General features: G+C 45.3%; 2 protein-coding genes across 2 annotated transcripts in view; one reads left to right on the forward strand and one right to left on the reverse strand.

The window, feature by feature from the left end:
• Positions 1–8,426: 8,426 nt before the first annotated feature.
• JAK2 (Janus kinase 2) overlaps positions 8,427–14,404 on the forward strand; it is an 89,285-nt gene continuing 83,307 nt past the window's right edge. Inside the window, exons 1-2 of the mRNA XM_033172784.1 lie at positions 8,427–8,442; positions 8,889–8,969. The gene's annotated coding sequence lies outside the window, so the exon portion shown is untranslated. The remainder of the gene's footprint in view (positions 8,443–8,888; positions 8,970–14,404) is intronic.
• LOC117060509 (NADH dehydrogenase [ubiquinone] 1 beta subcomplex subunit 4-like) lies at positions 13,499–13,996 on the reverse strand. Its single transcript, XM_033172786.1, is given in 2 exon segments — positions 13,499–13,722; positions 13,724–13,996. Coding segments are annotated over 2 exon segments (402 nt in total). The 5' UTR covers positions 13,994–13,996; the 3' UTR covers positions 13,499–13,590.

Consider the following 14,404-nt stretch of genomic DNA (forward strand, 5'->3'; position numbering starts at 1 on the left):
AAGGGGGCAAGGCACCCTAGATATGCCTCTTGCTTCCAGTCCCAGTACTCTGGATAGCTGCATCCCAAGCCGGATGGGCAAGTGGCTGGGGCGAGTGTGCATAACTGGTCTTCTCCTGGCTCCCATCACCTGAGGCAATTGCTTCGTTTTGCATCACGGAAAAAAGGATGGCTTTTAGAGTTTTCGAAACTTGCAAGACTGGTTTTGAAAGGGCCGAGCGGTACGAAATAAATTAGCGCATGCATCCTGGGGAGGAATGCAGATGCTAACTTGCCTTCTAAAAACAGAAAGTATATGCAGTGTCCTCTTTATTGCTGTGTGTGGCTTGTAACCCTTCTTGACACCAAATGAGGATGATGAGTCTTCCCTGGTATTTAACACCACAAGTTGCTGCTGGTTTTTCTCACTGTAGATGAGTCATTGTCTTCTTCTTCCTTCTTCTTCGATCACTCGTAGCTGAGTAAGATTGTCTTCCACAAACACGGTTTTAACCATGAGTCCGTAAGTGATTGTGGAGGCCAATTCCGGATCCACCCGTCCTTCCACAGTGGGGACATAGGTTTCCGGACGGGAGTTGATCACGGTGAGGGTTTGCCAAGCATGCCTTCCTCTTAGCACGTTTCTCTCTTTCGACCTAAGTTCGAGCGTCTTCAAAGTCCATGACACCTTTGGTAAAGGCTGTTCTCCAATTGGAGCGCTTGAAGGCCAGTGTTTCCCAGTTGTCGGTGTTTATACTACATTTTTCAAGATTTGCCTTGAGAGAGTCTTTAAACCTCTTTTGTTGACCACCAGCATTACGCTTTCCATTTTTAAGTTCGGAATAGAGTACCGTATTTTTCACTCCATAGGGCGCACCTCATTTTTAGAGGAGGAAACAAGATAAAAATATTTTTTCTGGTTTTCCTCTAAAAGCCCTGTTTTTTTGAGGATCAGCTAAACGTTTTGCAGCTTTTTTGCAAAGGGAAAAGCCCTGGTTTTTTTGAGGATCAGCTAAAAGTTTTGCAGCTTTTTTTGCAAAGGGGGAAAGGCAAAGAGGAAAAGCCCCATTTTTATGGGGTTCAACTCACATTTGTGCAGCTTCTAAAGGAAAGGGAGCCTTTTCTACAGTTTCCAGACAGATAATCTAATCAGCCAGTCACATGTTGCTGGGCAAACACACAACCTCCCTCTGCAGCACATTCAACAATGGAGGCCTGGGCAAGGGGGCGGGGCTGAAAGGGAGCAGGGGACTCTTATCTCTCTCCCGATCTCTTGCTGATCAGCTGCTGAGCTTTCAACACCCCCTTTTCTCTTTGGAAAATAAAAAGCATGATCCTCTTTTGGCCCCTGGGAAATTCGGCTCCAGGGACCACCATTCTCTCCATAAGATGCACAGATATTTCCCCTTACTTTTCAGGAGGGAAAAAGTGCGTCTTATGGAGCAAAAAATACGGTAGTTGCTTTGTAAGACGATAATCAGGCATCCGCACAACATGACCAGTCCAACGAAGTTGACGTTGGAGAATCATTGCTTCGTCACTGGCGATCTTTGCTTCTTTCAGTACGCTGGTATTTAACATCACAAGTTGCTGCTAGCTTTTCTCACTGTAGATGAGTAGCATTTTGTTTTCCTGAAGCATACAGGTTAAATGGCATGACATCGCTGCTGCAGAAAACTGTTCATGCACCTGTGTGCTACGTGCAACTTGTTTAATTGTAGTTGCTCTAATACAAGCACTTCTTTGTTGCTGCTGCTTAAAACCATTAATTTAAACGGCTCTACTCTGAGCAGAACTTAGTTGGATGAAATCCTCTCTGCTCAGTTCATTAACTTTGTTCTACTCTATAAGATGAAAAGTTCGGTGCAGGCCAGATCAGATAACTGAATAGGAGGTACCTTTCGCCTAGTTAAATTGCCAGGCCCCTATTTAATATGAAAAAGGCTATGGTGGTTACAGTGGTAAGCTGAAAAACATGAGGAAATGGTTGGATCATACCCCAGATCACTGAAACTACAGTGTGATGCATTGCCCACAGGGATATTGTAGCAATCTGCCGGTTTGAGAGTGTTAAAAGTTCATAGGCATGTGCAGTTTATATGTACCTCCATCATGTCTTCTCTTCATTCCAAGGTGGTTACTGTGTCATGAAAAGAAAACCACCACTTAGCTGCAGGACAAGAGTGCAAAATTTTAACGGCTGGACAACAAAATGTGCTTGATTTCGGTCATTCTAGCTATAGACAAAACTGGCTGGCTATAGCTCGAAACCTTTATTGCAAAACTCTGGAAGCCTAAAGCAATCGAAAGGATTAGCTAGGGCAAAGTACTGACTGCATTGTCCTTCGCAGGTAGATACATCAGTAAATATTTCTTTGCATTGCTTCTGGGAAAGGTAAGCCCAGTGGATTCTGCAGCCTGCCCTTAGGGTAGAACTGCCTCTTGGCAGTAAGATGTGCGATTGTTTTTCCCATGGGTGTTGTTTTTCCTCAAAAGGGGTGCTCAGTTTTTCTACGTGCAGAACTTACTGGTGGTTTCAGGTTGAGTGGTGGACAAGGGAAAGATACCCTTTAAGTGCCAAGGAGATGAAGAGCTACACAGCTTTTAGAAAAAATCCGAAGGCAGCCCTGTATCAGGAAATTTTAATGTTTGACGTTTTGTTCATTTTGTTATGTTTTTATATGCGTTGGAAGCCACCCAGAGTGGCTGGGGCAACACAGCCAGATGGGAGGGGAATAATAATAATAATAATAATAATAATAATAATAATAATAATAATTATTATTATTATTATTATTATTATTATTATTATTATTATTTATTGTTATTAATTGTTATTTATTATTAATTATTAATAATAATTATTCCAGCTCTTTCTCAGTAGTTTCCCCTTGAGGTAAAAATAATAATGCAGGGACCCAAATCTTTTGCCTCAAGGAAAAACTGTCAAGAACAATGGAGATAAGGGAATACTAGTGGCTGGTCCCCTGCTCATGTCACCTGCCACCCCCGCAAAAACCCCTCACCAACCCCCCCCCCCAAATCCCTTCAGTCACCAGCCCCCTCCAACCCTCCCACTTTCAGTCTGCCCCCTACCAGTTAACCCATTCTTTTTTAACTTCATGCTGCTATAGATCCCAAGGCTGCCACCCCCAAATCAGGTGCACCTGGGCATTACTTGGAGGGAAGGAAAGGCTGGAAACGCACGGAGGGAGAGATGTGTCCTCTCCCCCTCTTAGACCATCTCTCCCGAGGAGGGGGTGTCCGTGGCAGCTCAGGCAAGCCATTCCCTTTAGACCCCCTCCTGAAAAGCTGTGGAGGCAGAGGTCATGACAGGCCTGGGCAGCTTCTGAGCACCCACCCTGCTTGCAGGAGAATGGCATCTTTGGTGAGGTGGCAGCAACAGGAAGCGGGCAGGAGAGCTGAGGAGCTGTCCCAGCCTGTTGTGGCCCTTCCTCCGTAGTTTGCCTGGGCTCACTGGAGCCACCCTCCGATGCTGCTATGATGGGCTGGCAGCTCTCTGAAGGCTGATGTCCTGCTGTACTTCACGGTGCCACCTGTCTGTGGCCAAGTGAACTGCAGGGTGAAGACACGCTTCAGATTTTATTATATCGGAGGTTTCCAACCTTTTTGAGTCCACGGCTCCCTTGGCCAACTACATTCTTTCTGGGGCTCCCCTGTAGGGAAATGAGCTCCGAGCCTCAGGAGCCTAGTTACGTCATCCCTTGCCTGCAGAGCCAGCAGCCCCTCACCCCTTTTCAAACACTCTCCGTTGTGGAGTGTTCTTTCAGCCTCCTCTCCTCTCCCCTCTCCTTGGGAGTCCTCCAGGCAGCCGCTACCACCACCCCTGGTCTCTGAGCTGCCCCCTCCCCCGCCCCAGAGAGGTGCCTCGCAGCACCCCACAGTGACTTGGGACAAGGATGCCCCCAGCCTTAGTGGCCCAACAGGGACTGGCCAAAGGCGAACAGAGGCCAGCACCTTACTCTCCTTGGGAGATGGTAGTAGTAGCAGCGGGCACCGCCAGGCCTGCATGGCAGAAGGGCTTCCCTTGGGCACTCGGCTCCAAGGCACTGCACACAGCAAGCACAAGAAAGGCCATTGTGGCTTCTGCCTGGCATCCCACTTGTCTGTCTGTCCATTCCCAACAGCAGGGGCTGGCTGGGCTCCCTCACCCCCTTTCTTGCTTACTCCAAGGCCACCTCACCTGGCAACCAGCACCCCTTGGCCAGCCCCAGAGGCACTATTTGCCTGGGGAGCTTGTAGCCAGAGCTGCTGCAACAAACAACCACACAAAGCTTTCGGAGTCAACTACACAAAGCTTTCAGAGGGCATCAGAGGAAGGGGAGAGGGACAGAGGCCAGTGATTCCCACAGCACCCCTGACTATCATTCAAGGCACCCCAGGGTGCCACAGCACACTGTTTGGAAACCACTGCGTTATATCATAACACATTTCCACCTCTGTTTCCCCTCAAAGAGCATTTATGGGGGATCATTTCAATCTTTTCCCCTACCACTTATTTTCCCATTTCACACCTCCCCCACTTGCTATTTGGGAGGGGGCAACCGGGATGCATTCTTGCTAGTAAGCTCACCTTGTCGCGCTTCAAAAGTTTCTCCAAACAACCTGCCGCTCATGTTCTGCCTCTTGCAATTTTCCGCTCTGGCAAGGCATTCCCTGTGTTTTTATGGAGGGAGTTTTGCGAGCCACCGGAGGATTTCCCAATCGCCACTATCAAAATTATCTGACGTGAGCCCCACCCGTTGTCCTCTGCGCCATTAGGCATTGTTAACACAAAAGTTGGCTTTGACTTAAGTATTGGCTCATCAGTCTTGGTCAACTTGGTGTAATGAGAGAGAGCATCACCATGTTTTCCGAGAGAGGGCATTGCCATTTTAAGAACTCTAAAAGGGGTATTCGGACTGAGATGTGCATAGCTCTGGTAAAGGGCTTCATACGACACCCCACTTCTCCTTATGATCATGTGACAGGGCAGAAGGATTGTCCTTATCAGTCACATTCCCCACAGGCTGGCCACACACTTCACTGGGAGTCGCACACTCACAGGTCTTGTGGTGGGTAGACCAAGAGAGCAGGATGAAAAGAATGTATGCGGAAGACTGGAAAGGATATGTAGACTATTTGAAGAATCATTGTAAGCACATTAAAATGCTGACAGAATTAGAATAAATTCAGCAAGAAATATTTTGACAGAAAACGAGAATGGGGGGGGGGAACTGACTGTGTAGCAGAAAGGATAAAATGAATAATAATAAAATGAATAATAATAATTTATTATTTATACCCTGCCCATCTGGCTGGGTTTCCCCAGCCACTCTGGGCGGCTCCCAACCGAATATTAAAAACACAATACAGAATAACAACAACAACAACAACAACAACAACAACAACAACAACCACAACCATAACCATGGATGGGGAGTAGGGAAGGGAAGTGATGATAAGTGTACTGGGTATGTTTTGTATTTGGACTTGAAGATAACTGTTTAAATTTGTTAAAAAACTGAAAGGGATATTTTTTTTATTAAGGAAACTCTCTAAGGCTATAGTGTTTTACCAAGGGTTTTGAGATTATGTGGGGCTTGCAAACGAAATATAAACAGGGCAATTGTGTGCATGTTTACTCAGGAGCAAGTCCCACCGTGTTCAATGGCGCTTATTCCAGATTCGTTTAGTGTGGAATTGGCTATAGAAGTGCTTTGGCATTTAGAGCTCTGAAACTGCAGGGTTCCCGCCATCCCCTTAAATTCAGAGACTTAAGTGCAGTTTTCGCCCGAGTCAGAACAGTGGCCTTTGCTCTGTGACACTCAGAATATTTGTGGGAAAGGATGCGGATTAATGTCTGCATAATGTCAAAACCCAAATACCAGCATATATATAAATGGAAAGGAAAGCCCAGTTTGGTCACATTTCATTTCAGAAGATGCAAACTCTTCTGGGCTCTTGGATGTTATTTAATGCCATGATAAAAGAAGCTCGGATAATGGTTTCATTGCCTGATATGAATGGAGCTCTGCTTGCTTGCTTGCTTTTTTCTCATCCTTGCAGTTTCTAGGAGCCTTTCCGGGCAATGTGGCTCTCCAAAAAAAGTATTTTTCTTGAGATGACATTCAGCTGACTACATCACATGTTGAGAGAAGGGTTGCCTTTATATACCCACCAGTTATACCCACACATACCAACATATGCACCAGCAACCACAAATGTGGCATCAGTATAAAAGGGCTGTACACACACACACACACATTTATGCATGACAGAAATTGATAAGCAAATGAATTAGAAGAGTCCTGCTTCCTTTCTTTTATCAGTCAGTGCAGGAGATAGAAAGATTCTGTATCATTTCCCTTTCTTGGGCACGCATATCAAGCTTTTCTCCAATTGGTCAGAACAAAAGTGTGTTCTGTGATTATTTCTGTTGAGATCCAGGTAATGTATATGTTTTTCAGTTTTCCCCTCACAGTCATGAGGGCTAGAAACTTACCTTATTAAAGATGAATGCTTAGAAACCGAGCCGCATTCTACCAGGGCAAGCGGAAGAAATATTTCAGACCTTTACTGGATTTCTAACTGTTTGTTAACCCAGCCCTTGCTCTTGGAGTCTCTTTTGTTCCTAAATGGAGGGTAAAAACCGTAACTTTTAGATTATTGCATGATGTATTTCTTTTGTTTAGTACACCAAATCAGTGTTTTTCAACCTTTTTTGGGCAAAGGCACACTTGTTTCATGAAAAAATCACGAGGCACACCACCATTAGAAAATGTTAAAAAATTTAACTCTGTGCCTATATTGACTATACATAAAGTAATTTTCCCACGGCACACCAGGCAACATCTCGCGGCACACTAGTGTGCCGCGGAACAGTGGTTGAAAAACACTGCACCAAATCACTAGGCTGTGCACCTGAGTGTTGTATGCTGGTCACCCCTAAACTCACAGACATTCAGTCTAAGGCTAGACGCAAGTGTTTATATTCAGTGCTGGCAAAAACAGAATTCCCCTTCCTTTCCTCCCTGTTGCAGCCTCCCAAAAGTAGGTACTCTGAAGAGATCCCAACTCTCCATAGCAGATTTGGGGGTCATGCAAGAATAAATAATAATAATAATAATAATAATAATAATTCTATTTAAACTTCTGAGCAGCGGTACGTTTGTGCAATTAGGTTCTATGGGGTACACTGCACCTAAATTTTCTGCACACAGGTGTAGGGGCAACTGTACAAAATGTACTCCCAGGGACAGGACTGTAGCATTTATAGGTGGCAGCATTACTGGTAAGTTGAATTGAATAGTGTAAACAAGTTTTGATGGATGTAATCTGGGCTGGATTTAGGTTTGATGAGGCCCTAAACTACTGAAAGTAATGGGGGCCCTTTGTATGTCCAGCTGTCCTTTGTCAACAACAAATTGTCACTGTTTTTTGTGTTGAATATATGCTATATGGTAATTTATGGGCCTACCAGGTATCTAAAGCCATTTGCATGTAACAAATAGGAACCTACACAACACAAAACACACTTGCTGTATGTAGCTTTTATTTTGTTTGTTTTTTATCCTTATTTTGGAAATGTACATCCAGGGTTTTTTTCCTTTAAATTTTTTGAGGGCCCCCAAGAGAGTGGAGCCCCAAGCTATAGCTTGTTTAGCTTATATGCAAATCCAGCCCTGGATGTAATAATGGAATACTGAATGGTATAGTTCTTTGTAAAATATGCAAGAGTTTATGATATGCAAAATGAACCATGGAAAGGGAAGAACGGAAGTCATTGATATATTAAGGATGTAAACATGAGTACTTTAAATTGTAAAAAAGAAAAATTTAATAAAGGTTATATTAAAAATAGAAGAGGAGGACGTCCCTAGTTTCACCCGAGAAACGTTGGAGGGCACGGGGTCGCGGTGGCGCATCTCGCAAGGGGGCCATCGGATCGCGCTGCCCAGCTCCGTCCTCGCGTTCCCTTTCACCCGAGGCGCCGCCTCACCGAGCAGATCGCTCTCCCGGCTTCTACGTCGGGAGTGGGCGGCGCGGCTCCTCCCCGTCGCTCGGCGGCTCCTCCCCGGGGCGGCCGCTGCCGGCGCCCCTGCTCCTTTGGAGAGCCCGTGCGTCGTGACGCAGCTGGCGAACGAGTCCCGAGCGCAGGCCCTCGCCGCGTCCCGCGCCGTCTCGGTCCCGAGCGGAGGAGGCGCCTCTGTTCTCCGCGCCCCCGAGGAGCGGAGCGGGGCGGCGGAGAGAGAGGCGGACCAGCCCGGGCGCGCTCGGAGGCTCGGCGGCGCGCGCGCGAAGCAGCTGGCCCGCCCCGACGGGCGTCGCTTCATCTCCGGCTGCTTCCTCCTTGCCTGTATGTAGCGGGGGGAGCCTGAGGGAAACCTGGGCTTCCTCTGCAGCGCCGCCGCCGTCGCGGGGGGGAGTCGGTGGCCAGCTCCCCGCACGACCGTTCTCCGAGGTATTCGCTTCCCGTCGTTCTTCAGGGGCGGCGTTGCGCCCGGGCGCCTTGCTGCGCTTTCGCTTCCCCGGTGGGGCGAGTTTGGGGAGGAGGGTTTGCTGCCTGGCGGGAGTGGGGAGGAAAGGATAGCGGGGTTTGGGGGGGAAGGAGGCGTTGGTGGGGTTGCTACTCGGGGCTCTTTCTCTTTCTCTCACTCCCCCCCCCCCTTTGAAACCACAAAAGCAAAACTAATTTTACGCAGGAAACTTCGGGTGGGCTGGGCTTCCTTCCACCCACCCTGAGAAATTTCCCTTCCCATATACGAAGGGAAAGCAAAGTGCAACCCTATCAAAACGGGGTGGATCGGTTGGGATATTAAGAGTTATGAAGGCCAGGGACCCCCCCTCCCCATTATTTTCACCGTTTCTGTTAATATTAATGAAATACTATAATAATTCTCTATTTAGGCTGTAGTTGCAGTCTGAGATAGAAAGATGTGAACGCTTTCCTCGTGGACAAGAAGAGGCCTTTCTTCCAGCTTGCCGATGGTGTGTATTTTAATAATAATAATAATTTTGGGGGGTGGAAGTCGGTGTTTTAGTAATGCACCTTCAAAATATGCTTAAAGGGATGAGGAGATTTCCCTCATGTGCCTATTGTGCTTCAGCTAAGGTGTAATTATTGTTGCCCTAGTGCATATAATTTTATTACGGTTTATTTTTTGCTCTTTCTCTTTTGCAGCATGGAACTTGTTTTCCAGCTGCTAGTCTGCTTCTTAAGAAGGAAAGATTGTGTGGGTTGTTGGGGAAGGGGAGACCTGGGCCAGCCAACTTTTTACCTAGGGTGGGAAGGAGAAATGAAATGTGCAGTTTCAGTAACAGAAGCCACTGGGGCAGGTCTGTTTAGCTCTCCATCCTTTTTACACGATCCCTCCAACTTCTTTCTTTCCTGGTCAATATTGGAAACAGATTCCTTTTGACGTCGCTGAATTGTAACTTTGGAAAATAATGGAAGGTGAAGGAAATGAAAAATACCACTAGGAAACATGTCAGGCAATTTCGTAGATTTTTTTAAACAAGACCAACCAGAGTCTGTATATGAGCTATTGATTTTCAGACAGCAGAACCGGTGTGAATTATATGGGAGATACATGATTGTATCTTCCAACGTCCTTTTCTTTGATTAAAAACAGCTGTTATGTGGTCTTGGCTAATAGCTATGGAGGGAGAAAGATAGGTGCCTGTAGCAATTTTAAGTTGTTTGAAGGGTGTGGGAGGAACCCCTCCCTTGACAGCTTGCGATCCATCTAGTTCGGTTATTCATAGTGTTGTGCTAACTCATTCCTTATATACTTGCAATTAATTTTTTGGTCAAACGTGCATGTGTTGTATATGCAATTCATACATTAAGAAGAAGAAGAAGAGCATTATTATTGCTGTCAAAAGTTAAGGTTTCGAGCTCTTCCTGACATCTGTAAAATGTTTGTTGCTTTGTTTCCTGGCCAGTTGCTGCCTTCCTTGGTGTCATTTGCTTGTGGGTTGATGCTACAGGCAACAGATAAGAATATTGCCCTTTTCATCAAATCAAATAGTTGATTTTTCCACCCTGCAAATGGTAGTGTTTTACTGACATTGGAAGAGGAGTACAGGACCTCTGTTCCAAGTTGGCTGTTTCAGGAGTGTTTCCTGCTTGGGAGGGGGTTGGACTGGATGGCCCTTGTGGTCTCTTCCAACTCTCTGATTCTATGATTCTAAAACCTTGATTACGAGTTATAGTGAAAAGCCCCCTCTCTTTTGTAAAAAAATATTTTTATTCATTTTATAAGAAAAACAAACAAACACAAAAACAAACCACACACAAATGATTCGTATACAATCTTAACATTTTTACTCTAACATCTTTGGGTGACTTCCCCCCCGATCCCTCTCTTCTGAATTTCATTTTCAATCCTCATTGGTAGTTTCGTACTTCAACAATTATCCATTATTATTTACTTGAAACATTCTAATTTATATTTAACCTGCACCCTACATCATTACCGAAAACCTATAGCAACTTCCCTAGGGAATATAAAATTTAAACATGACAATATTTTTTCAAATAAATTTTTAATTTCTTCCAATCTTCGTGCACCGTCTCCTCTTCTTGGTCGCGTAGTCTCGCTGTCAGCTCGGCAAGTTCCATAAAGTCTATCATCTTCATTTGCCATTCGTCTACAGTAGGCATCTCTTGACTCTTCCAATTCTTGGCGATTAATATTCTTGCTGCTGTCGTGGCATACAAAAATAAAGTAATATCTTTTGGGGGAATTTCTTCCCCTATGATTCCCAATAAAAAGGCTTCTGGTTTCTTAATAAAGGTGTCTGTGAAAAGCCCCCTCTTAAACACAATGCGGTAAGTGGCTTCATAGTTTTCATGGTAATGTCTTCTGCCACTGTTACACTGCTGTCCCCCCCCCCCCCACAGCACAGAGATGTGTGTGAACAAACAACACATCCTCACATGTTTGTACACATTCCACGAGAGTCTTGGCTGTCTGTCGTGGCCCTCAATGTTGGATGAAGAACTTGGAACTCCCTGCACAGTTCCTGCTAAAGGCTTTGATGCATAAATCAGATTGGTATATAGGCAAAGCACAGGTTACAACATGGGTAGGCAAACTAAGGCCCGGGGGCCAGATCCGGCCCAATCGCCTTATAAATCTGGCCCGCGGACGGTCCGGGAATCAGTGTGTTTTTACATGAGTAGAATGTGTCCTTTTATTTAAAATGCATCTCTGGATTATTTGTGGGGCATAGGAATTCGTTCATTCCCTCCCCCCCCCAAAAAATAGTCCGGCCCCCCACAAAGTCTGAGGGACAGTGGACCAGCCCCCTGCTGAAAAAGTTTGGTGACCCCTGGGTTACAAGATGCAGCAGGTATCTTGTATAGAGGGCCAGGTATGGAGACATGGCTAAGTGCAAGCGGATAATGCTCATCCAATAAGCCACATGCTCCCTGGACCTTCCTTTTGAAGAGTGGGGGTAAGCATAGCTCTTAGCGTGGCAAGTGGTCAGCACCCAGTTAACTCTCAGTTGTCTTCCCGAAAGAGGGGCATCCTCACTGACAGGAGGAAGAAGAGACGTCTGCCTAGGGATGTCCAATGTCAAGGTGCTGGAACAGTCCTCTACCAACTCGCTCGGCCGCTCCCTTGGATCCAGCTCTCCATTCCTTCTCGCCGAGATCAGATGTTTCTTGGGGCCCCTCCCCAGGGTCGCCCATCTCCAACTCCCTGAGCACCTCCTATTCCTCCTTAGCATCTGACCACCCCCTGCATGAAACCTGAAATAGCTTCAGTGTGGTGTAGTGGTTAAGAGTGATAGACTTGTAATCTGGTGAACCGGGTTCGCTTCCCCGCTCCTCCACATGCAGGTGCTGGGTGACCTTGGGCTAGTCACACTTCTCTGAAGTCTCTCAGCCCCACTCACCTCACAGAGTGTATGTTGTGGGGGAGGAAGGGAAAGGAGAATGTTAGCCGCTTTGAGACTCCTTTGGGTAGTGATAAAGCGGGATATCAAATCCAAATTCTTCTTCCTCTTCCTCTTCTTCTTCTTCTTCTTCTTCATCATGTCATCATTGCCCCGTTTCTGAAGTGTCCCACCCCAGTCATCATGTTTGGACTTTCCCGGGTAGCAATAATGGAAGTTGGCAATTAGTTGGGGACATGCAAGTTACCCTTATCTTCCCAGAATGGCTCTTCTGGCCATAATTTGTCCAGTAAATCAAATACCCGCCGCCTAGGGTTGCCCAGCTCCAACTCCCTGAGCTCCTCAGAATCCAGCCATCTCCTTTGTGACACTGACTCTCAGTCACAAATACTCATGTGTTTAGGGACCTGTTGGGAACTCTTTACTGTGATGGCAAACGCTACTGTAACAGTTGCATTCCTATGGCAGACAAGATTGCCATTTAAAAAGCAAAGCCTTTCAGAAAGAGGAAGTTTAAAAGCAAGGGAAGCGTCCAAAGGGCTTTGGAAGCTGCAGAGGCTTTGTTCAACTGGAAAATGAAAGGCAAGCAAGGTGTTTAACTCTGCACACACTTGGTATTGAGTTGTCAATGCCAGCCATGCAGGAGTTAAAGTACAGCTTTGGAAACAAACTCTTCAAGCCCAGTGGAAGCAAAATGTCCTCAGCTACAGAATATTACTAAAGGACACTGAGTGTCTCTTGTGTAACTGTATAACTGTATGCTATGTTTACTCGTTTTCATTGCCAGTTAATTACCGTACATAATTATTACCTTATTCTGGTTGTAGGGTTATATATCAGCCTTGGCATATTTTTACAGGTGGAATTTTACTTTTAATAACAGCTTCATTAATTGGGTTTTGTGTGTGTGTGTGTGTGTGCGTGCGTGCATGCAGTGGGTGTTAATTCAGCTGTGGGAAAGGCAAATTATTTCACAATTGGGAGTTAAATATGCCTGAAAGAGGCAACTTGGAAAATTTCTCTGCGTTTATTGTGCTTTTAAAGCCTCGTCACTGAGTTGTTTTTGCCATGGTCCTTTGTTGTATCAAAGGCAATGTCCAAAATCAACTTCTTTGAGAGTTACAACTGTGCAACCACAACTTTTTAATATACCAGAACATTAAGAATATAAGTTTAATTCTGTATTTTTGAAATGTGTGTGTTTGGCTTACTTTGTTGCATATTTGATGTGGTGCACTTATTTTCAGAACTCGCTGTCCCGTGAAATATTTATTTTATGTATTGAATTTGTATTCTGCTCTTCCACCCAAAGGAGCCTAGGGCACATCCTCAATGTTAAACAAACCCGTCTAAGAATAATCTTCTGTCATTCCTAGTGTCCAGTGTCTTAACTAATGCCAAACTAGAATTTTCCACTCTCTTAATATACTCAACAGATCCCAAAAGTACTGAACAGTGTATCAGTATGTACTATGGCATAAACAAGGTCCTCACTCATTGGTATCATTATCATAGTCTGAAGCTTCCACTGTAAATACTTGTAAATTGATGCTTCTTCTTTTTTTCCCAGCATACACGCAAAAGATTTATTGTAGGTGTTGCACGTGAAATGCAAAGGAAACAAACCAGTTTCAAACTGAGATTTATTTTGAAATATGTGAGAGACAGAGTACAAGCCCCTTCAAAAACAGGTACAGGACACTTAATACATCATAGGGAACGGTTGCTCATACTTGCCTTCCTGTATGAGCGTTTCTTTTCTATCCCTGCCCGTTTTGAAGATATACCACCAGAAAAAAATGGGCCCTAGTCCAAAAGCAGCTCCCAGTAGTGAAGTTTTTTGGGGTGACACGGAAATTTGGATAGGGGTTGTACATTCTGGCATAAACCCAACGAGTCACAGCAGGGTCATCGATGATGGTTCAGTGGGGATTGTTGACCTCCAGCATGTAGTGGCGCTTGAGGCGGGAGCGGATGGCCACGCGCTCGGCCTCGGCGGCGCGCTTCTCCGGCGAATTGTCATAAGTGGCCGGGTCCAACTGCGGCGGGAGCGGGAACAGGGGTGCGGGCTTGTACTTGAAGCGGGATGAAGGTGGCTCCGCCATCTTGAGAGCAGCTGGGATCGTAAATTGATGCTTCTAACTTACATAAGAATGTTCTAGTTAACCATGGTGGCAAAAAATTGTTTTAATATTTTTTTGGGGGGTGGGGAATGTGGATTTTGTTTAAGTTTGGGAGTTGAAAAGATACAAGAGGTGATATCAAATGTTAGTAGTCTAACTCATAGTTAACCCATTGATTTCAGTGAGTCTTGTTTGAGTATGAATTAGGTATTGTTTTTAGTTTAACTGAGTGTTGATTCCAGATATTTGCAGAAAGGAAGAACCAACATTAAACGAATTATGCCTTCTATTCCCTCCCTTTCAACCCCATTCCAAATTACTGCATTTTCTGCCTTCAGTGCAGCAGCAAAAAGCAGATTTCCACTCTGACTTGCAAGGTCTTTATGTAGTTAA

The sequence above is a fragment of the Lacerta agilis genome, chromosome 16 (genome assembly GCF_009819535.1).
Source record: "Lacerta agilis isolate rLacAgi1 chromosome 16, rLacAgi1.pri, whole genome shotgun sequence".
In the NCBI taxonomy this organism is placed as follows: domain Eukaryota; kingdom Metazoa; phylum Chordata; class Lepidosauria; order Squamata; family Lacertidae; genus Lacerta; species Lacerta agilis.